At 49.6% G+C, this 22,330-nt stretch overlaps 1 protein-coding gene across 5 annotated transcripts in view; it reads right to left on the reverse strand.

Moving 5' to 3' along the window:
- CEP250 (centrosomal protein 250) overlaps window positions 1-22,330 on the reverse strand; it is a 46,565-nt gene that overhangs the window by 11,977 nt on the left and 12,258 nt on the right. For 4 of the 5 annotated variants that reach the window (XM_073880503.1, XM_025876448.2, XM_073880504.1 and 1 more), the window contains 19 exons: window positions 21,945-22,051; window positions 21,465-21,716; window positions 19,804-19,900; window positions 17,949-18,050; window positions 17,254-17,415; window positions 16,514-16,692; window positions 15,988-16,170; window positions 13,918-14,062; window positions 12,930-13,076; window positions 12,001-12,231; window positions 10,917-11,110; window positions 10,567-10,694; window positions 10,199-10,368; window positions 6,762-6,929; window positions 6,233-6,367; window positions 4,782-4,925; window positions 3,814-3,947; window positions 2,113-2,251; window positions 573-912 (listed from right to left, as the gene is read on the reverse strand). In XM_073880503.1, the coding sequence (XP_073736604.1) occupies window positions 573-912; window positions 2,113-2,251; window positions 3,814-3,947; window positions 4,782-4,925; window positions 6,233-6,367; window positions 6,762-6,929; window positions 10,199-10,368; window positions 10,567-10,694; window positions 10,917-11,110; window positions 12,001-12,231; window positions 12,930-13,076; window positions 13,918-14,062; window positions 15,988-16,170; window positions 16,514-16,692; window positions 17,254-17,415; window positions 17,949-18,050; window positions 19,804-19,900; window positions 21,465-21,716; window positions 21,945-22,051 (3,157 nt within the window). Of the gene's footprint in view, window positions 1-572; window positions 913-2,112; window positions 2,252-3,813; window positions 3,948-4,781; window positions 4,926-6,232; window positions 6,368-6,761; window positions 6,930-10,198; window positions 10,369-10,566; window positions 10,695-10,916; window positions 11,111-12,000; window positions 12,235-12,929; window positions 13,077-13,917; window positions 14,063-15,987; window positions 16,171-16,513; window positions 16,693-17,253; window positions 17,416-17,948; window positions 18,051-19,803; window positions 19,901-21,464; window positions 21,717-21,944; window positions 22,052-22,330 lie in introns of those variants that run through there. The other variant, XM_073880506.1, reaches the window with a different exon arrangement.

The following is a 22,330-nucleotide window of genomic DNA, read 5'->3' on the forward strand; positions in this document are numbered from 1 at the left end:
TCCCCAGATATGGCCTTGCCCTTCCCAAGGATCCCTCCTCTCCCCAAAGAACCCCTTCTGAGCAGTTCATTCATCATGAACTTTCTGCATTCCTATGTGCCAGGAGCTATGGTGGGCATTAGATAATACTAGCTGTTATTTGTTAGGCATTTAGTAAATGCCAGGAACTGTGTGACCTACTTTACTTATGTAATCTCATTAATGCCTTAGAAAAATCCTGAGAGATGGGGCACCTGGGTGGCTCAGTCAGTTAAGTGTCTCACTCTTGATTTCAGCTCAAGGTGTGATCTCAGGGTCATGAGATCGAGCCCCATGTCAGGCTCCACACACTCAGTGGGGAGTCTGCTTAAGATTCTCTCTCCCTTTCTCTCTGCCCTTCCCCTGCTTGTGCATGCACGCTCTTTCTAGGAAAAAAAAAATCAAGCTCAGAGAGGACTGAATTAATTCCAGGGTCTGTGGCCTTAGCCTTGAGGCAGTAATCCCTAGGACCCGCGGGCTCCCGCCTTCTCCCCCCTGAGGGAGCCAGGCCTGGCTTCCGCCCAAAGGCCCGAGTCCATGGGTGGCTGCCGTACCTGGCTCAGGGCCCCAGAGGGCAGCAGAGTCTCCCCCGCCACGCAGCTCAGGCCGGCTGTCCCAAGAGAACCCCAAGGCCTGCTGCAGGACAGCACAGAGGCTGGCCAGCTGGGCCTGGGCCCGGTGCCCGGACCGCCGCTCTGCCACCAGCGCCTCTAGCTGCTTCTCTGTGCTGCGCAGTTGGAGCTGGACTTGGGCTGCCCTGGCTTCCAGGGCCCGCAGGGAAGCTCGCAGCTCCTGCTCTGTTACTCGAGACGCCTCCAGCTCCTCCAGCAGCTGTGCTTCCTGAGCCAGAAAGTCAGCCTCCTTCTCCTTCACCTCCTGCTTCAGGACCTCCACCTGCCGGGAAGGCGGTGTTGTCACTCCGAGCGGGGAGTGGACACCTTCTCATCGGACCCTCCCTGGCCTCACCCCAATTAAGCCCTGGTCCATCTTGGTCAGGGCCGGGAGGCTCAGCTCTCTAGCGGGTAAGGAGGGCTCTGGAAGGGGGCGCCTGGGTGGTTCGGTCCTTAGGCGTCTGCCTTCGGCTCAGGTCATGATCCCGGGGTCCTGGGATCGAGCCCCGCATCCGGGCTCCCTGCTTGGCGGGAGGCCTGCTTCTCCCTCTCCCACTCCCCCTGCTTGTGTTCCATCTCTCGCTGTCTCTCTCTCTGTCAAATAAATAAATAAAATCTTTAAAAAAGAAAGGAGGGCTCTGGAAGGAGCGTTACCCTCAATCTGACCTGCATGCCCACCGACTGACTCCTGTCACGTGGGCCTAGGAGATGCAAATGGGCTGTAGCCCTAGTCCCCCTGGCAGCAATGTCGGCCCCTTGCTTCCATCAGAACTCGAACTCAGAAATCAAAACCCTGACACTGAGCCTGTGTAAGACCCGTCACGATAATGGCTACCATATAGAGAATACCTGCTCTGTTCTGACACTTTATATGTTCCTATAATGGCTAAGAACTGTCATCCTTGTCTTATGGATGAAGAAACTGATGCTCACGCAACCTGGAAGCGGGATTGCTGGGAGCCAAATCCAGCACTGTCTAATGACCGCACCTGGTCCTTCTCCACGCTAGTCTCCCTTCCAGCTCTGACCGGCTCTCTCTGCCCCTCCCAATTCCAGCTTTCCTCTGTGCCCAAGGTCTGGGGTCCTGCTGTGAGCAGACGGGGTCCTGAAGTTTTCTTGCTGCTGCTTACCTGATCTGTGTAATGACCTGTCCCGCTGCTGAGTCTTGCCAGGCTGACCAAGCACACTTAGACGTGGCCATGCTTGACCCAGGCCCGTGTGAGCTCCGCCCCTCTAGGCCCCATGTTTTGGGCTGTCAGGTCCCTCACAGGGGCTGTTCTCAACTCTGGGTCAGGTTCTCAAGCCCCCACCCCACCCAGTTCTGACTTGCACCTCCTGCCAGGGCTGCTGAAGCCCCAGCACACCCTGTAATACGCAATAAGAGAACGGTCCTCTTTACGGAAGGATCCTGAGCAACCGGCTTCTCCACTCCAGGAGCAGGCTTCCACCAAGGAACAGGGCCCATGAGCGGCGCGGGGAGTACCTGGGCACTGAGCTCTTTCTGCCCTCCCTGGGCCTCCTGCATGTCCTGGCGCAGGGAGCTCAGCTCTTGTTGTCGAACAGAGTCAGCTTCTTGTAAAACAAGGAGCCTCTGTTCCTTTTCCATCAGCGACTGAGTCAAGCTAAAGAGAGGCCAGAGGGCTAAGGTCATTCTCTCAGGGAATGAAGAACTACTTTCTCATCTGACTGTGCTAAACACAGCATTAATACTTAAGAGAGAGATAGTAAAATAACATGACAGCATAACAATAAAAGTGCTCCCAGGTACTTCATGCACGTGATACCTCCTTTCAGCTTGTTTCTTCTTCTCTGGCAGATTCCAGAAATATCTATGCAATACCTCAAATTCAACGTGTCCAATTCTTCCCATCCCTTCTGCACCTCCCTCCCCCAGCCATCACTACTATGCTCCTTAGCTCAGCGAATGGCACCCTTATCCACCCAGTGCTCCAACTTGGCAGCCTTGACCACATCACAGAGTCCTCCCTTTATCCCACCTCTGTCCAATCAGTGATGACATATATAATAGACTCCAACTCCTTCAACGTCCCTTGAACTCCTTCCCTTGAGCTCCTTCCCTCCTCCCCCTACCCTGGTGCAGCCTTATATTTCTCAGGCAGACAACTGCACCCACCTCCTAACATGTCTTGCTGCCTATGGTTGCATCAACAAGAGGATCTGTCCCTCTTTAAGCCCTTACATCACTGAGAAGACACGCCATGCTTCACCTGGATGGCCGTATCTCACTCCTGAGGTTTCTTGCCATCACTACCTCTTCTGATACATCATAAACTGGATCGTGTCAGTTTCCCTGCTTAAAACCCTCCAGTGGTTTCCTACTAAACTACGTACTCCTGGCCGTGCCCCACAAATCCTGAATGACACAGACTTGCCCAAGTAACGCACCCGTCCTCATTCACCAGGCTCCAGTCACATAGTGCTTCCAGTGTCCCCAAATACCCTGAGTTCTGATCTGCCTCTGGGCCACTGAGATTTCTGCTCCTGCCACAGAGCTCTCCCTCACCCCTTTGCCTGGCTGGTTCCAGTTCATCTTCAGTGATCAGTTTAAATGCAACCTCCTTGAGGAAGGCCTTCCCTAAAATCTTATCTAAAGTACAACCCCATGGGATGCCTGGGTGGCTCAGTCGTTAGGTGTCTGCCTTTGGCTCAGGTCCTGATCCCAGAGTCCTGGAATCGAGTCCCACATCGGGCTCCTTGCTCAGCGGAGAGCCTGCTTCTCCCTCTGCCCCTCCCCCTGCTTGCACTCCCTCTCTGACAAATGAATAAAATCTTTAAAAAAAAAAAATAAAGTACAACCCCACCCCGCATTTTGACTTTAGCATCCTGTTTCTTCCCTCCACACCATGTAACATAACCTACAATAATTTCTCTGGGGGATTACTTAATTAATGTCTTTCCCACAAAACTGTAAGTTCTGCTGAGGCAGGGGGCCATCCCCAACCCTTGACATACTGCCTGGTGCCTAACATGTGTTCTCTAAGTGTTTATACACTACATGGATGAAGTGTAAGCTAAAGGGACCACATCCTCTCCACACAGCCACCTGTACTGTCCAGGGCTGGAGACATGAGAGGCTAGGTTACCTGAGCAAAGAACTGTCCACCTCACAGTGACCACAGTAGCTAGAAAGGCAAAAGCCTACTCCACGGCCTGTCCTGCCTACCTGGCTTTCTCTCTCTCCAGCTCCTTCTGCATTCGGCTATACTCCTGGGCCTCCCTCAGCTTCTCCTGAACCTCCTGCTCCACCAGCCTCCTGGAGTCATCCCTGGAAACCAGCTGAGACTTCAAGTCCTCCACCTGGAGAGATAATGTATGAGGGTCAAGGACAGGGGGCCCGCGGCGGGGAGGCTTCTCACCCAGGGCTCCAGGGTCCTTTGAGGTCCCAGTCACTGGCCCATTTCCAATGCTCTGGGGGTTTCCGCCAACGCTTACACACTATTCTTAGCACCCCTTCCCCAGTACCATTCAGCCTCACCCTTGTCTTCCAGCCTCACGCCTGCTGTGTAAAGGCAGGCACAAATCAAAATCTTGGCTGAATATAACCACCCAAAGGCAAAGTGGTAAGTGATGCGCAAGTGGATAGTAACTGTATTTTTTAAAATAAACAATCAGAGGGGCGCCTGGGGGGCTCAGTCGGTCGAACGTCTATGTTCAGCTCAGGTCATGATCCCAGTGTCCTGGGATCGAGCCCCACATTGGGCTCCCTGCTCAGCAGGGAGCCTGCTTTTCCCTTTGCCTGCTGCTCCCCCCGCTTGTGCTCTCTCTTTCTGTCAAATAAATAAATAAAATCTTAAAAAATAACCTCAATCAGAACACCAGCTGATATGGGATTCTGAGAAGGAAAAGCAATCAGAGTAGGAAAAGCAACCTGGTATATTAAAATACTAGATCTCTGGGGAGGGTGGGAGAATGATGGGCACTGGGGCTGCCTGAGAAAAATCTAAGTTCTGTGGTCACACAGGGAGAGATGACTATCCCTGGGCTCTAAGGACATGTGCTCTGCTCTAACCACCCTTCCATTTTCCTCTCCTTCCCAAGCAGGGCCAGGGCTCCACCTTTCCTACAGAAGGAGCGGGAGAGCCTGGCTACACTAGGGGGAGGGCTGCAGGGCTGGGAGAGAGAAGGAGGCACCTGCTCCTGCAGGTCCATCTTAGCCTGCTGCAGGGCCCTGCACTCTTCTTGGAGGGCAGCAAGAGTGTCTCTGTTCCGCTGGCCTGCCTGCTCCCGCTCCTGCCGAGCATCCCGGAGCTGGGTCTGCAGCATCTCGGTGGTCTCCTGCAAAGGGAGAAGACCACAGTGAGCAGAAGAAAGCTCCCACTAGGGCTTGCATCTTAAAGTCTCTGTCATGTAAATACTGGCTTTTCAACTGGGTTGGCAGCAAAAGCTGAGGCAGGACCCAGCAATCCACCCCGTTTCCAAGATGCCACCTCAACCCTCACCTCCTATTCCATCTCCTCCCTCATTAAGCGTGCTGGCTCACCCCAGCTCTCTCCGTCAGGGCCCCTGAGTAGCAGTCTCTCACCCAGACCACTGCAGCAGGCTCCCATTGCGTATCCCTACTCCCACTCCATGCCACCACCCCCTGTACGCATGCCCCCCAACACACACACTTCTCCACTCAGCAGCTAAAGTATTTTTTAAAATACATGTAGTAAATCACGTCCCACTCTGCTTTTTAAATACCATCCAACAGTTTCCCACTGCCCTTAGAACAAATTCTAAGCTCCTCCCATGGCTGACCAAGGGCTTCTGGGCTCCGGCATCCCTCTCCACTCGCCCCTGAGCCTCTCACGCTGGAGCCACGTAGCCTCCGTTCTGTCCTGGCACCCCCGAGACCCTTCTGTCTGTCCCACTGCCCTTATGATGGCTATTTCCCCTGCTGAAACTGTTCTTCAAATAGCTGGCTTCCTTTTTTTTTTTTTTTAAAGGGCTTTCCTAAGGGGCACCTGGGTGGCTCAGTTGGTTAAGCATCTGCCTTTGGCTCAGGTCATGATCCCAGGGTCCTGGGATCCAGCCCCACACCGCTCCCCACTCAGTGAGGAGTCTGCTTCTCTTTTTCCCTCTGCCCCCCACCCCCCGGCTCATGCTCCCTCTCTCTCTCTCGAATAAATCCTAAAAAAATAAAAATAAAAGGGCTTTACTGAGATACAGTTCACGTATCACACAACTCACCCGTTTAAGCATAATGCTGTCAGAGATCATCTCTAGTGCTGCCTGAGGCTGGCTCTTGTCAACCTTCACGTCTCGGCCCAAAATGTCACTTTCTCAGTGAGCCCCACCCCCGACCACCCCGTTCAAATTGGCCTCCTGTGACTCACTCTCGATTACTTCACCCTACCCGTCTCCCTCACAGCACCTCTTACCGCCTGCGATTAGCTCATGTATTCTCTATCTGCGCGTTTTGTCTGCTCTGTCACTAGAATGTAGGCTCTCTGAGGACAGGGACCACATGTGTCACGTTCACTGCTGTGTGCACCTTGATGTTTGTCCTGGGATGGCACCTCGCCCAGGACCTGGTGCACAAAAGCACCAGAGGGCTGGTCACGCTGCCTTTCCTCCCTGCCCAAGACCGCCCTCCATACCTGCTCCTTTAACTTCTGAACCTTCATGTCCTGCCTCAGCCGCTCCAGCTGTTGGCTGGCATCTGCCAGCTCCTTCTGGGTCTGCAGCAGCGTCTCCAGGAGGGACACCCTCTCCTTCTCTGTTTCGAGCTGCATCTGTGGAGGGGCAGGGAGGCAAGGGCTTGCTGCCTCAGGGGTCACCATGCTCACCCACTAGGCCGCAAGCACATTCTAGCTGCTCTGGGCTCCTCCAGCAAATGGGGAGAGGGGTGAGGGTCAAAGAAGGTCTGGACCTGCTTGTTAAGAACCAGGAAGTGCCAAGATTGTCCCTGGTTTGTGAGCTGACAGGATGTGGTGAGCACAGGCCCTCCCTCAGGAAGTGTGACATGCTGTCTGCCCTGCAGCTAACACGGGGGCCACCCTGTTCACTAGCAGCAAAGGGAGCGGGCACTTCTCTTCTGGAAGCCCCCTGCAGCAGCACCCTCGGGAGTGGAAAAGGAAGTGGTCAGAGGTACGGGAAGTCGCAGCTCCAATGTCCCCAGCTTCCCACCTGGCAGAGGGCGCTCTCGGCCTCCGCCCGTTCTTCCTCCCTCTGTGTCCGGATGGCCTCGGCTTCTGCCCGCTGTTCCCGCAGCCTCATTTCCAGCTCTGTTTTCTCCCTCTTTAGGCTTTCCAGGGCCTTATCCAGTTCCTGCTGGTGCCAGGAACGCTCCTTCTCCTGGTCACGTGAAGGAAGCACTGTTAGAACCCGGTGGGTGAGGAGAAGAGGCAGGAGGGGGGCTGGAGCAGAGAAGGTCCACACTCCCAGCTGAGAGTCTTTGGTACCTCTCTTGGCCTGTCTCCCCATCGATAAAGTGAGGTTCCTAACTCCTGCCTTACCTATCTCATCAAATTTCATGAGAATCAAATGAGATTTATAAAAAAAATCAAATGATACAATACATGAAAAAGTCTTTTCTAAAGTGCAATTCTCCCTAATATAAGTTACAAATATCTGTTATTTTAAACCAACCACACCACAGTTGATGTTATAACTAGGAACTGAGGAAGCAGATTGGCTCTCTGCTGCCCATTCTCCCCTACTTTAGGCACATAATTCCCAAAGAAGCAAACTTCCGGCTGCCATCTTGCCAGCAAGTCTGCCTTGTAATAAGAGTCAAATCACACATACACACAAGGCACAAGTCAACTTCCATTTCCAGAAATCTGACAAACAAGATCTCTGAACCCTCTGGCTGCAAAATGGCAAAAAATACTGGATAAAATATTAAATATATGTTTTAACATATAAGTGAGCCAGCAGGAATTTCACAGGAGTCAAAAACCAAAGCAAGACTTGTGACCCAAAGAGGTAAATGAGCACAGAACTGGCTTTCTCCTGGAGGCATCTGCTATACCTAATAACCTTGAAAATTCACCTTAATGTTATGTGGGGAAAAGAAAACAGAAGACAAGGGTGGGGAGTCCAGTAGAAGATTCCCACATAAAGCTGGGCCCCCGAAGGGCTAACCAGGGGTCAACAACTGTGGCATGTGGGCCAAATCTGGCCAGCCTCCTGTTGCTGCATGGCCTGTGAGGTAATAGTGGTTTTTACATTTTTAATGGTTAAAAAGAAGTAAAAAAAAAAAAAAAAGACTTTGTGACATGTGAAAATTATATGGAATTCAAGTTTCAGTGTCCACACTTATGTTTGAACACAAACATGCTCATTTGCTTACATATTGTCTATGGCTGCTTTTGTATTACAACAGCAGAGGTGAGTAATTACGGCCTAGTATGTGGCCCTTTACCAAAAACTTGCCTATCTCTGGGCTATAGTGCTCTCAGTAGAAGGATAAACTTGAGAGAGAGAGAGAGATGAAAGAGGAGAGAAATGGGGAAGAAAAAGGGAGAGAAAGTAGGAGAGAAAACAAAACAATAAACCCCACAGAAGGGAACAGCAAGATTTGTTTCAATCTTGGCACAGGGTAAAAAAAAAAAAATCTCCCTCAAGGAGTCAACCACAACCTGGTCTTCATGTGGATGCAGGGCCTAAATGTGACCCCAAACATTTTCAACAGAAATTTTACTTCATTTTATTTTAAAATTTTATTTTAAGGTGGTTCTGGGATGCTAGAACCTTTAATCCAACACTACTAGTATAAGTGACCTGAGTTAATTTCTATCATATTTCTATGCCTCAGTTTCCTCATCTATAAAAATGGGGATAACAACAGTGTCCTCCTCTTCTGCTGGGAAATTCCTAACAGAAGTGCAAGCAAATCTTCTGAAGAAAAACCCCTATACCCTAGGCCTAAAAGGATTCCCAAAGAAAAATTTCTAAGGAACATGAGCTCAGAGTCAAGAATCACAAAACACATGAGTGAGAACCAATGGAAACAACATATAACAGAGTCAGGCCCAAAAAGATTTTAGTTATTGGTATTATTAGACAGCATAAAAATATGTTTCATGTGTTGAAAGAATAAAAGAGAGGACTAAGATATAAAACAGGGAAAAGAGATTAAAACATGACCAAGAAGATTTGAAAAAATAACCAAATAGAATGTCTAGAAATAAAAAAAAAATTTAGTAAGTGAAATTTAAAACTTGGCAAAACGACTACATAGCAGATTAGACATGGCTGAAAGGGGAGTTAGTGAGAAGAGATCTGAAAAAAATCATCTACAACACAATATAGAAAAAGAAAAATGAACATGAAAAATGTAAGAGTTAAGATACACGGAGGTTACCGTAAGAAGGTCTGACACACAACTGATCAGGGTCTTCTTGATACCCACAAATGAATAATCAATATGCTAAGAGAAAATAACAATAATCCTAGAATTTTATACCCAGTAAAACTATCCTTCAAGAATAAAAGTAAAATAGAACATTTTCAGACAATTAACTACCAACAGACCCTCACCAAAGAAATTCTATTTCAAGGAGGAAAATAAATCTAAATAGAAAGTCTGATATGCAAGAAGGAATGATGAGTGGGAAAAAATGTCATTTTTTCAGTGTATCTAAACAAATATTGACTGTATAGAACAAAAAGTCAAAATCATTTATGGTGTTAACAAACTAGTTAAAACACATTGCATAAAAGAGTATATGGGTCAGGATGAGTGAACGCAGGTAAAATGTTCTGAGGTCCCTGTGTCATTCAGAAAATGGTAAACATACCGATTCACTTGAGATTTTATTAAGTACATATTTTTTTGTAAAGATTTTATTTATTTGACAGAGAAAGAGAGAGCACACAAGCAGGGGGAGCGGCAGCCAGAGAGGGAGAAGCAGGCCTCCCACAGAGCAAGGAGCCTGACACGGAGCTTGATCCCAGGACCCCGGGAACTGAGCCGCCTTAAGTACATATTTTTAAATATGAAAAGAAACAACTAAAAAATTTTTTAAATTAGAGAATATACCATCAAAGTAATAGAAAAAAAGAACTGAGAAAAGATTACAACTTAATCATCCAATTGAACGCTCTAAAAGAAGTTAAGGGGACTTCCCCACCCCAAAAAGATAGAAAAAGGCAGGAAAAATAGTATAGGATGGTGGAAATAAATCCAAATATACCTATAGTGACAATCAAAGCAAATGGACTAAATTATATCATTAAAAGACAAAAGAAATACAGTTCTGAATTGGGCAAGAACGGGTCCGAGGCGTTCGTTCCTCTGCTCCCTTTACATCCTGGGGCCAGTTTAACAATCCTAAATCCCAGGATCCATGCTTAATTCTCTGTACATAGCAAAACAAAACAATAACAGCTAACCCAAATATAGAGCTTGCTATATGTCAGAAATTGTTCTCAGGGTTCTCCATATATTACTCATTTACAGCTAGAAACTGGATTTTTGCATCTTGGTTACTAGGTTAGTCCTACTCAGATTTGACTCTTAAAAGCAGCAATATCTGGCCCAAGAGTCAGCAGGTGGAGTACTCACCGGAGGGAGGCCATGTCTGCCTCTCCTGTCCCCAGCCACATCCATGACCTACCCATTTCTCCTGGAGCCGGTTCACCTCCTCCTCATGGGCTGACTTCTGCTGCTGCAGGGCAGTCTGCCCCTCTTGCTCAGCCTGGGCCAGCCGACTGGATGCTGTCTCCCGCTCCTGCTCTGCCCGGCTCCGCTCGGTGTCCAGTTCCAGCTTCAGGCACTTCACTTCCCCTGAGATGCCAGAGACAGGTGATCTCCCACTAGGCCTCTGCCCTCCCCCTTTCACCCCTCTCCCCAGATCTCGGGAGCAACTCCCATTGCGGAGGCCCTGGGCCTGGCTAGAGAACGACCTCTGATAACTTCTCACTGCCTTCCTGGCTTTCCACATCCCCATGGAATGAAGTATCCCCATCCCAGTTGGGGTCTCACCTTGAATGATTTCCTTGGCGCGAGTGACCGTTTGAATCTGGACCTCCAGCTGCCCCTTGGTGACCTCTATCAGAGAATTTTGTTGTTGGGCCTCAAACAGACTGCTCTCCAGTTGCTCCTTGGCTGAGCTGTCAGGTTCAGGAATCAGGAAGAGTTCTTACCCATCAAGCCCCTTAACTTCCCTTAAGAGGAGATGGGTTCTAAGTACTGACTACTCAGAGAAATCATGGGGCAATTATAAACTCATAACTCATTTAGGACCCATATACTTTGAGCAGGGAACTTAGTTTGGCTACCCCTTGCCTCACAATGCTCCCTCTGCCCTTGGCCGAACTGGGTCTGGGCCCTACCTGAGCCCCAGTAGCTGTTCACAGAGGTCCTGCCGGTCTCGCTCCACAGCCTGCAGCCGTACCTCGAGGGCTGCCCTCTCCCGTACGAGGGCCTCCTTCTCCTGGACTTCCTGGGCAAGCACTTCTTCCTGTCGCTTTGTCTCCTGATGCAGCTGCTCCAGCTGAGCTAAGGCTGCCTCCTGCTGATGACGTGCCTGAGAGGAAGAAATCGGCAAGATACAGAGCGGAGGCAGCGTCTCCCCTGGGGTTGCTATCACCAGGTTAGGGCCACTGGCCCTTCAGAGATTCTGGACCCAGCTCTGTGCGTCCTGGTGGTTGCTTGCTCATACAAATACTACTTCCTGCATCAACCTATAGAACTTCCAGCCCAGGAAGCATGCTCTCCTTTGTGCAAGACCCTGTGTGTTAGGGCTGCAAGAGAACTACCTCTAAGGAGCTTTTAGTCTTAAGTAGTAAGACACACAAGACATCAGGAAGAAAGTGATCAGTCTCTGAGAAAGGGACTCTGGGAAGGAAGATTATCATTTTTAGGGCAGGGAGAAGTTTGGTAGAGGAGAAAGATGACCTGTGAGCTGAGTCACTGGTTCAGAAAAAAATTTACTGAGTTGTTGCTATGTGTTAAGACATTTTGTTAAAAGATGGAGGAATAGGGGCGCCTGGGTGGCTCAGTCGGTTAAGTGTCTGACTCTTGGTTTCGCCTCAGGTCATGATCTCAGGGTTGTGAGACTGAGCCCCACATTGGCTCCGGGCTCAGTGTGGAGTCTGCTTAAGTGTCTCTCTCCCTCTCTCTCTGACCCTTCTTTTTTTTTTATTTTTTATTTTTTAAAAGATTTTATTTATTTATTTGATAGAGAGAGACACAGTAAGAGCAGGAACACAAGCAGGGGAAATGGGAGAAGGAGCAGCAGGCTTCCCACAGAGCAGGGAGCCCGATGCAGGGCTCGATCCCAGGACCCTGGGACCATGACCTGAGCCGAAGGCAGACGCTTAACGACTGAGCCACCCAGGTGCCCCTAGAGTTCTCATTTTTTATGACGAGTACGTTCAATACCTTAGTGTGATGGAATCAGTTTTGTCTACGCACCTCACTTAGTTTCTCTTGAATTTCTTCCTTTTCTTCTTGGATGCCCCTGAGATCGGCCTGCAGCTCAGCCCCGCTCTCCTCCGCCTTCTGCAGCTGAGCCTCCAGGTGAGTGTTCCTTTCCTGAAGGGCTTCCCTGCTCCTCTCGGCCTCTGCCAGGCCAAGCTGCAAAGCGTTTCTCGCTTGCTCTGCTGCTTCCATTCTGCTGCACACACACTGGTTCTCCTGTTCTAACTACTGGTCAAAATGGGAAAGGCGTCAAGGACAAATGGTTACAGTTTATGGATCAAGTGCTAAGACAGAAATCCAAGTGAGATGAGACTCTGTTCTCCAAAGAGGAACACAGGAGGGCCTTATATAAGAGGGGGACCATGCGTTCATTTGCTCTGGTGCCTGTAGTATTCGAGGTACTGGATGGGTTGATGCTGGGGATGGTGATTAAAAAGGCAAAAACCCTACTCTCATAGAATTCAGAATAAAGGGAATCTGGAACATTTCTAGGGCTCAACGTAACAGGAGTAGTGAAGAGACATGTTAAATCTGCAACCTCTAGAGAAGATTCTTTGAGATGTAGGCTCTTCAGCAGATCCTTTTCTGGTGATTGCTGTTACCTCATGCAATGGGATTAAACACCTAGTCTTCCTTCCAGAGGACACGAGCCCTGGTGATTTTACTCTACAGCCCAAAGGTGGTTCTGCCAGAGGTGTGAAACGGGACTATTTTTAATGGCTAAGCTCAGGCCTTATGGTCTTGGCTGTCCTCTGCACCACCAATGTTCCTTTTGCTCATTTCGGGACCATATTTGGGAGCTGATCTGTCTTGGGCTAATCTATTACGGACTCTCCCGTCATAGGCATCAGCTTTATCAGTCACTGGCTTGCCTTCTGTCAGGGCCCAGACCTACCCTGTGGATCAGAGAAGTCTTTGCTCACCTGGAGAAGCTGCTCGTTCAATCCAACTTTATCTAAGGCCAAAGCCTCATTTAAGGCACTGAGCTTGATAGCGGCAGCCCGAAGATCGGCGACCTCGGCCTTCAGGCTGTTCTCAGAACTCGACAGCTCTGCAACGGACTGTTCTGACTAAAAACAAAGAGAGTTAAGGGACTGTCTTCTACCAGCTCCCTCGCCACGGTGAGCAGCTCACGTCCCCAATACCTGCTGCTGTCCTGGTACAGAGATCAGACCATTCCTTCCCTTACATTCGAAACAAGTTTTCCCTCACTCATTCGCTCATTCAATCATCGAGAAGAAGGAGCGGAGCTCACAGTACAGAGGAACAGACACCAGGATGTACAAACAACTAGAACCGCAATGACGTCGTAGACAATGTAAGCACCCAGTGCTCTGGAAACTCAAAGAAAGCATTTATTCAGTTTGGGGGAATCAAAAGTGCTTGGTAGAAGAGCCGGCAATGAAGGTGGGCATTGAGAGGGGAGGAAGAGTTTGTGCTTAGAGGGAGAGGAAAGACGCAGTCCAGGCAAAGGGAGGAGGACCCCAGAAGCAGCGGAGTCATGAAGGAGCAGGGCGAAGCTGAGGATGTAGTCAGTGCTGGGTGGCGGGAACCAAGGTGGAGTAGGGAGTTAGCACAGGATATGGAGAGGGGAGGAGGCTGGAAGCAGTTTGGGGCAGATGCAAAGGGCTTTGAACGTGTCCCCAAGCAGCTCGGAAGCCACTGAATGGTTACAGGAAGGAGACCAATGTCATCGGATTTACTCTTTCGAAAACCATTCAAACCCCAATGTAGAGAGTACATTAGGAGGGACAGAAGCCAAAAGCAGAGGCAAGTAAATGACGCAGGGAATACGAAGGGTCGTGGCTGGGAAGGTGAAGAATGAAGCAGGCTGCATGCCCTTTGCCTAGAGACACAACTTTCTAAGCCCCCTCCCCGCCCCCAGCAAGCGAGGGGTGGAAGCCCACACACCCTGGCCAGCGCCGCAGTCACTTCTGTTTGCTCCTGCCTCAGTAGTTCTCCTTCCAGGCGACTTGCCTCCAGGGCCTCCCGAAGAGTGATCAGCTCACTGAGTGATTCTGACTGTTTGGCTTCCAGGCCCGCCAGCGACTCCTGACTAGGATAGAAAGGAGAGGAGGCTGGGGGCAATCTCAGGGAGTGGCCGCACTCCAAAAGGTAACAGGAGTGTGATTACCTTTGCCATGCAAAAGAATGAAGGTCTCTAAAAACCAACCAGACCTCCGCAACATACAAAGTGAAAAAAGCCAGACATTGGGAGAAATAAGAATATGCACAGGGGTGCCTGGCTGGCTCTGTCGGTAGAGCATGAAACTCTTAATCTCAGCGTCATGAGTTCAAGCCCCATGTTGAGGTGGAGCCCACTTAAAATAAAAAATAAATAAAATAAAATTTAGTTATAAAAAATAAAATATGCATGTATTTGCATGAAGCAGCTGGAAAGATAAACAAGAAAGCAATTTAAGGGACGGCTGGGTGGCTCAATTGGTTAAGCCGCTGCCTTCAGCTCAGGTCATGGTCCAGGGTCCTGGGATCGAGTCCCACGTGAGTCCCTGCTCAGCGGAGAGCCTGCTTCTCCCTCTCCCTCTGCCTGCCTCTCTGCCTACTTGTACTCTCTCTCTATCTCTGTGTCAAATAAATAAATAAAATCTTAAAAAAAAAAAAGAAAGCAATTTAAGTGGTTGCCTGCAGAAGGAAGGGAAATGGGATGGATGAAACAGAGAAGAGGATCTCTGTGTTTGTCTATTATTTATTTATTTATTTTTTAGAGAAAGGAAGAGGAGGAGCAGAAGGAGAGGGAGAGACAGACTCTTAGGCAGGCTCCAACGCCCAGCGCGGAGCCCGACGCAGGGCCCGATCTCATGACCCCGAAATCACGACCTGAGCCGAAACCAAGAGTTGGGTGCTTTAACCAACTGTGCCACCCAGGCACCCGTGTTCGTCTTTTTAAATAGTTTTGACTTTCAGGTCATAATAAATATTGATAAATGTGTGATCGATTCACGCAAATTAAATTTAAAAACATATAATTATCTTTGTGGGTTGTCTATTCTTCTCCTTGGCACGGGGGAGACCATTCCTTGCATGAGTCATGATCCTGATAGCAGTCCTCCAAGATTCTATTATCCGTGCCTCCCGGCTGCAAGGAGCAAGAGTGCAGGAGAGGGTGGGGATCTACCAGGGGTGAAGAACACAGTCCCTGCTACCAGTTACTGAAGACCTACCACATGCCAGGCTCTATGCCAGCATTTTGCAAAACAGCGCTCTAACCTTCCCAGTGATCCTTCAAGGTAAATACTCACATCCCCGTTTCACAAACGAAATAATCTGCCCAGGTGGCGGAGCCATAATTTTAACCAAGCTTTCGCCAGCTCGAAAGTCCTTGCTTTTTCTGTGACATTATATAGAGGAATTTATAGATTCGCTAGGTCTCTTGATTCTGAAATTCCCTTTCTTGACCAACTCATTTCCCATTACCACCTGGGATAAATCCTACCCTTCAGCCAGCCTAGCCTACTCTGAACATGCCATGAACCTCCTTTTCTTTTGCTAATCTGCCCCTTTTGCCCCTCTTCCACTCTCTGCCCATCAAAATATGTCAAGGCCCAGCTCAAAGGCCACCCTCTCCTCCATGAGGCTTTCGATTATTAACTGTCACTCCCACGCTCCCAAAGGCCCTAGCTGGAAGCTCTGTTTCACTCATACTTCATTTGGCCTCATGCCACAGTTTGCTGTTTACTTGTCTGTTTTCCCCATTAGACTGCAAACTGCTTGAGATCAGGGCCCGTGTCTTACTTGTTTCTGTACCCCCGCGGTGTCTCAGCCCTAAGCAGGGCTCAGAAAAGCCAGGCTGAACCTCCTGTACTCATCTTGCTGCAAAAGAAGGGGCAGGAAGCTAATGCGAACCCACTGCACGCCAGGCTTCAATTCACTCCACTTTCTTTGAGTTGGGAATGGGTGGAGGAGGGTATGGAATTGAAGGGAAAACCAAGCCCCAGGGGGGAGGGGGCTGGGCACACTTACAGGCGCTCCCTTTCACGGACCGCCAGGTGTAGCTCTTCTTGCCGCTCCTCCTTCTCGCCCTGAGCAGAGTCCCCCTGCAACTGAAGCTCCACGTTTGTCCTCCGCAGCCGCCACGCCTCCTGCTCCAGCACCTCCAGCCGCTGCCGCAGCTCCTCCCTGGCCTTCTGCAGGAGCTCTCGCTCCCTGGAACAAGGAGACCACAGGTGACCAGAAACCTTGGAGCCTCAAATCCTTCCTGGAAGCAGACATCACAGGATCAAAGGAGAGAGGTGTCTGCTTCCTTTAAAAATCTCATCTTCCCTTTTGAGCAGGAAACTGCTTTGTTGTTGTTGTTGTTGTTGTTGTTGTTGTTTAATCATCACAAAGACCCCAAAGTGAGTGAGCAGGAATAAGCAGAGCACAAAGCAAGATAGCCCTGGGTGTCAGGGACGGCAGGGCTAGGCAACCAGAAACGTACAGGGAGTGGGTAAATGGCTGGATGAGGACTGAGCCGGGGTGGGGGGGGGATGAACAGCCCCCTGCTCACTTGCTGAGAGACTCCACTTCTCCCTGGAGGTCCACGGTCTGCCCTGCCAGAGTGTCACGCTCCCCGGTGAGCTTCTGCAGCCGCTGTCTCAAGGCCTTGCCCTCCTCCTCCCACTGATTATGCTGCTGCCGCAAGGAGCTCACAGCTTCCTGACAGCCCAAAAGCTGCTGCCTCAGGTCCTGTGGAGGGAGAGTGACAGAAGTGAGATGGTGAGCAAGAGGGCAGAGTGAAGGAGGGGTGTCAGAAGCCTGAGAGTGGGGCTGGGCGAGGGGGCTGAGGGCTGGTACAAGGGTAAGCTAAGAATAGAGGTGTGGCCAGTCGAGAAGACAGAGGATCAGAGATTACTGGACTTCGGTGGTGCCTGGAGTCGCAGGGTCCATCATCTTCAGATGTGCGGTGAGGGGCCGTCACAGAGATGGTTAAGTGTGGCTGGGACCCTCAGAGTCGGGGACACTTACCCATGGTCTCCCAGGGCTCTGGTTGCCTATCTTTGTGTAGTGCTATATGAAGATGGCACGCAAAGTGAAGCGTACCAGAGGGCACACAGAGTGTGCCCAGTAGCCACAAGCACAACTGGGCAGACACTGAGAGATTCTAATGAGTACTTTGGGAGTGTTGACCAAACACCTCATAATTGGTCAACACAGTGAAAGGGGCAGTCCAGGCAAGGAGGGTACCTGGGGCACAGATCAGTTCAGACACCCACACCTGTGGCTGAGGAGGAATGGTGGGGTCCTCACCTGCACAGCCTGGCGTCTTCGAGTCACCACCGAACGCACCAGAGTAAGGGCCTTGTCTGGGTCCTGGGAATCAAACTGCGAGGAGAGGCCACTAGCGTCCAACTCCAAGGAGCAATCCTGACCACAGCCTTGGGCCATATTGTCCCGTTCTTCCACCATGACCTGAAACCCAGTACAGCAGAGTTGCTACCCTACTGACCAAGGCCTAGAGTCCACATGGAAGATTAACACTACCTCCTGGACAAACCTGATGTTTTTCTTCTCACATCCTCTCCCTTGCGGGTGGGAGGAGGGTATCTGAGAGCAAAAAGGATTGCTTCCTCCAGCTCCTCACCTTTGGTCACCCAAACCTAGGACTAGCAACAAGCCTAGAGCACTCTCTGAGGTAATAATAAATGAAGAAATGAAGAAAGGAGAGGATACTGACGTAACAAAGACCAGAATCCAGCCACTGGCCTGAGACTTGCAGGTGGCAGTGATGAAGAGGGCCTGTCCCCGCAGGCAGGGCCGCCATGTGAATGCTTAGCTACCCCTTAGGGTGTCAGTCTTCGGACACACTCAGAGAACTCATTCCTCAAAGACCCTAAGCCCAAACATCTCCGAGTGTGAAAATCTAGGCACAACTAAGAGGACATGGAGGCCTGCGGAGGCGTGAGCCACGACCCGGTTTCCGCAAACAGAAGGCTTACCAGTACCTGGGTTATATCCCTGATCACCTGCTGTAAAGACAGCTTCTCCTCTTGGGCATTCCTGCTGAGAGATGCCTCACGTTCCATTAATTCTGCATGATTTGCCTCCTGAACAGGGAACAAGATAGAGCTGTGAGCCAAACTCACGGAAGTATCTACCCTTCCAGGCCCCAAAGCAACCGGAATCTCATTCTGTCTCTTCGGTCAATCCTACTTTTTCCCTGACCACACGTGAATGCTACTGTTGTCTCAGGACTCTGAGGACAGTGTGATGTGGTGAGTAAGAGCTCAGAGTAAGTGAATCAGAGCTCCAAACTGGATTGCCTAGATTAGAGTTCTTACGCTATCACGTCCTAGCTTAGCAACCTTAGGCAACTGCTTCTTTGAGCTTTTCTCTTTAAAAAAGGAGTAATTAAGAGCAACTACTTCACAGGTTTGTGTTGAGGCTTAAATGAAAAAGATGCTTGTAAATTACTGAACACAGTGCCTGGCACAAAGAAAATAATCAATGTCAGCTATCATAGGAGGGAGGATGGCAGTTGTCTCCGAACAGCGAATTAATGCTGGAGACCTAACGCTAGATCAGAGAAACCCCTAGCCCCAGAGCTGGCAATGAACCTGAAGAGTCAAGATTTCCTCAGTTCCTTCTGATCATGTTGTTAGTGAAGGCCTGAAGACACAGACCTGCAGCAATGTTTTCTTTGGCCTGCACAAAACTTGAACCAACATTTATAAATTGAGAGATTTCAAGAGATTTTATGAATTGAGAAACGCTGACTTTCTGGCTTTTCTCAAAAAGTTAACAGATGGGCCACACCAGCCCCCATTCCTACATGGCAATAATTTCCTGAGGTTGAACAGTGGGTGCCACCTTCAGAGGAGACATGTATTTTTTGGGGTCCCATGGTCCCTATGACGCCTCATCGTTTCCTTAATATTGAAATCAAGTGTCCTCCACTGTACTCAAAACTATGACAGTGCTGGACAATCAGAATCCTTACAATTGAACCCACTGCACTCTTTGGCATTATCTGAGCACTGTGGACATTTGAATTTGCAAATTTCTGACCAAAAGGAAACAAAAAGGTATCAACAACTCTTGAGTCCCTGCTGATCCCGGCTTGGATAAGAAGACTAGAGGTTTGCATGTAGGTGGTCATTCAGGATCTGCCTAAAGAGAGAGATCTGAAAATTCTTAGAAACGAAAGGACATGTGCAATCAAGTCAGAGGTTTTAACTAGTCCAACCTTACAGAGTCCCTCTGATAACATCTCTGGCAGATGAGAAGCCAGGGGCACAAACCTCACTCTTCCGCAAGACAGGCTGCTCAACTACTAGGCAGCTCTTGCTGCTAGACAAGCTCTAGCAGCCTGTAGCTGCTGGTCACCAACACTGCCTGTGCCGGCTGGACAACGTTAACTAAGCCAACTCTTTCCCCTGACGTCAGTCCTGCAGATCTGTGATGGCAGCCATTATGTCCTCCTCAAGCCCTTTTCTCTCCAGGCTGACCGTCGCCATACTCCTCAGTCGTTTCCCATAGGACTAGGTTTTGAATCTCTCACACATCCCCATCCTTTGCCAGTGTGCCTCGTAACGCGTGGCCCACTCTCTCTGATGAGGACACACTGCACACGCACGTCACGGTAGTTTCCCCAGGAATACAGTAGGGATGGTACACAGTATTTACTGATCAATGAATAAATGAATGAGTTAATTAATTTTCATATTCAGCCAACATTTATTTTTTTTTTTTGCTTTTATTCAAGGAATATTTAACTGGTATCCTGCATCATCTGTCCATAAAGGACAAGGAGCCTATAGGCCCACTCCCAACTCCTTTCCAGAACAAAGGGTCATGTACCAGGATCTCCACTGTCTCTCTCAGAGCCTCTAACATCTTCTCATAATCTTTATTTTGCTTCTGAGCCTGGGTCAGCAGAGCAGAGAGCTCGGTCACCCTGAAGAGAAGAACACAACACTGTCATGCGGGCGGCCCACTGAGATGGACAGAGCTACTACGCAGCACACCCCAGCCCCAACAGACACTCCCACTGCAGCCCCCCAGAGACCCCTGGGCACCCCCAGCCCCTGCACTCCCTGAATACCACATGATGCTATAGCCTTGAACTGGGGGCAAGGGGAGGAGTCAAAAGCCACTCAGACACATGCAGGGATTTACCACATCTCAAGGCTGGAACTCGTGTTTGGGGGCCCAAGAGCTGAAGGAAAGCCCTGGACCAGGCCCTTCCAGGCCCCGCTTGATCTTGAAGTCAAGCACCCTGAAGCCAATAAGAATACCAGAGTTGCCAAATGGGACAGTCCCAACGTCCCTCCAGCCCAAGGGTCTCTGATAAGGAAAATGGAGGGGCAATTTGGGGGAGATTATGGTCAACCTCTGTGATATTGACTTCAAAGTTCAGGGAAAGCATCATACAACTATCACCTAATGCTATACCCTGGAGCTCAATGCCTGGTATTATATGGGTAGCTAAATAAATATTTATTTTTTAAGATTTTTTTTTTTTAAGTAATCTCTACACCCAGTGTGGGGCTCAAACACATGACCCCAAGATCCAGAGTTGCATGCTCTCCTGAGCCAGCCAGGTGCCCCTAAATAAATATTTCTTGAACGAATGTTATTCAGGAGTTAAAATTCTTTTTTTTTTCAAAGTCTTAATAATTTTATTTTGTACCATCTCTAATAGCCTTCATCACTGTATGGCCATTCGTTTAATCATTGTATCTTTCAACAAACATTCATTGAATGTTACTATACGGCAGATGAAGCGCAAAGCACCAGAGACACAGGCTTACTGAGCCATGGTCTCTGTCCTTAAGTTCCCAGTGCCTTCCCAACCCAACCCAAAACAAACTGCCATTTACATACACCACCAATAGGTGGTGACACAACCCTAGCCCAAACCCGCCCAGAAATTCAAGTGGGGCTCTTTGCTTAGGTCCTTGTTCTTACTATTATTATTAAAAAATCTATTTTGTCATAATCCAAAAAAAAAAAAAACTAACCCAAAATAAAAAGCTAAATAATCAGAGAGAAACAGTGAGATTAATACTGTAACAAGCAGGTCAAAAGACTACACCAGGGCACAGAAATTTAACAGCCTACTGAGGTCAGAGAAGGCTTCTCAGAACCATGCCTTGAAGGATAAGGTGGAGGCAGAAGGGAGGGAGGCGTCCAGCCTAAGTCAGCATGTACCAGGGCAGGGAAGCATGGATGAGCCTGGCTGCTCTGGGAATGGGAGTAGGGTGGTGTTGACAGCGTAGGTCACAGCTATAGCTGTATAAATCAACAGGCGAGAAACTGAGCTGCAAGACAGTCTGAGGGCAGAGGGCAGTGACATGGCCCCATATGGCACTGGGTTCCAAACTAGACTCTGTCTGGCACCTCTCCTTCCCCTCTGCTGGGAGGAACGCTCTTCACAACCCCCAACCCCCACCAGCTCTATCTCCCTATGAGAGTCAACACCCTCAGCAACCTCTTCCCAGGACCCCAGTCCAACTCACTGATCCTGCAGCTCAGCCTTCTCCAGATCGCCCTGACTCTTCAGCTGTATTAACTCCTGGGTCCTTTCATGGGCTTCCTTCTCCAGTTCCTGGGTCTTGGTTAGTAGAAGCAGCAGCTGGGTTGGCTCACTCCCATCCAGTCTCCCATACCCATCAGATTCACGAGACTGGGCGCCCACAGTCAGGCGCAGACAACAGGTCAACAGGGACCCTGAAAGCCTCACATGCTCAGCCTTGAGCTCCGTCAGGTCTCTGAGTATAAGCAAGGAAAGAGCGGACTCCAGTGGGGATGGGAGCATGGAGATCAGGCCCAGTGAAGCCTGAGGAGCAGGTCTGCGGAAAATCATCTGAATCCAAAAACATCATCCCTCCCCATCCACTCTTCCACCCCCCCACCCCCATCCCCTGCTTCCACAGCAGCCCCCTGTCCTAAGTCTAGAATCGGTCAGGGCAAACCTCCCTTCTTAGCCCCACACTAACCTGTCAGTAGCTGACTTCATTTCCAGAAAGTGACGTCGGAAGGTCACCACCTCCCGCCACAGACCAAGAAGGCGACCGTGCTCCCCTTTCAGGTAGCCCTTGAAGAACTGTGTATTCAGAAACCCAGGTCACATTAAAGGGCAGAGGGCTGTCTTTTGCCAGCACAGGAATCTTGGATTCCTCCTGACTACTCGGGGGAGGGCAGGAGGGACTTACGGGAGATAGCTTATGAACAGGTGTCTGTATTCAGGTCACACTGAAGCATTTAATAAAGCTAGCAGTGGTAGTCAAGAGGTCAAAGGGTTTGAGATGGCATATGACCTTCCTCTGAGCTGATTAGAAAAAAATAAACAGCAGCTGCTACCGCCATTATTACCACAGACTTA

The sequence above is a fragment of the Callorhinus ursinus genome, unplaced genomic scaffold (assembly GCF_003265705.2).
Source record: "Callorhinus ursinus isolate GAN/ISIS: 27379988/994484 unplaced genomic scaffold, GSC_fseal_2.0 scaffold38, whole genome shotgun sequence".
NCBI lineage: Eukaryota > Metazoa > Chordata > Mammalia > Carnivora > Otariidae > Callorhinus > Callorhinus ursinus.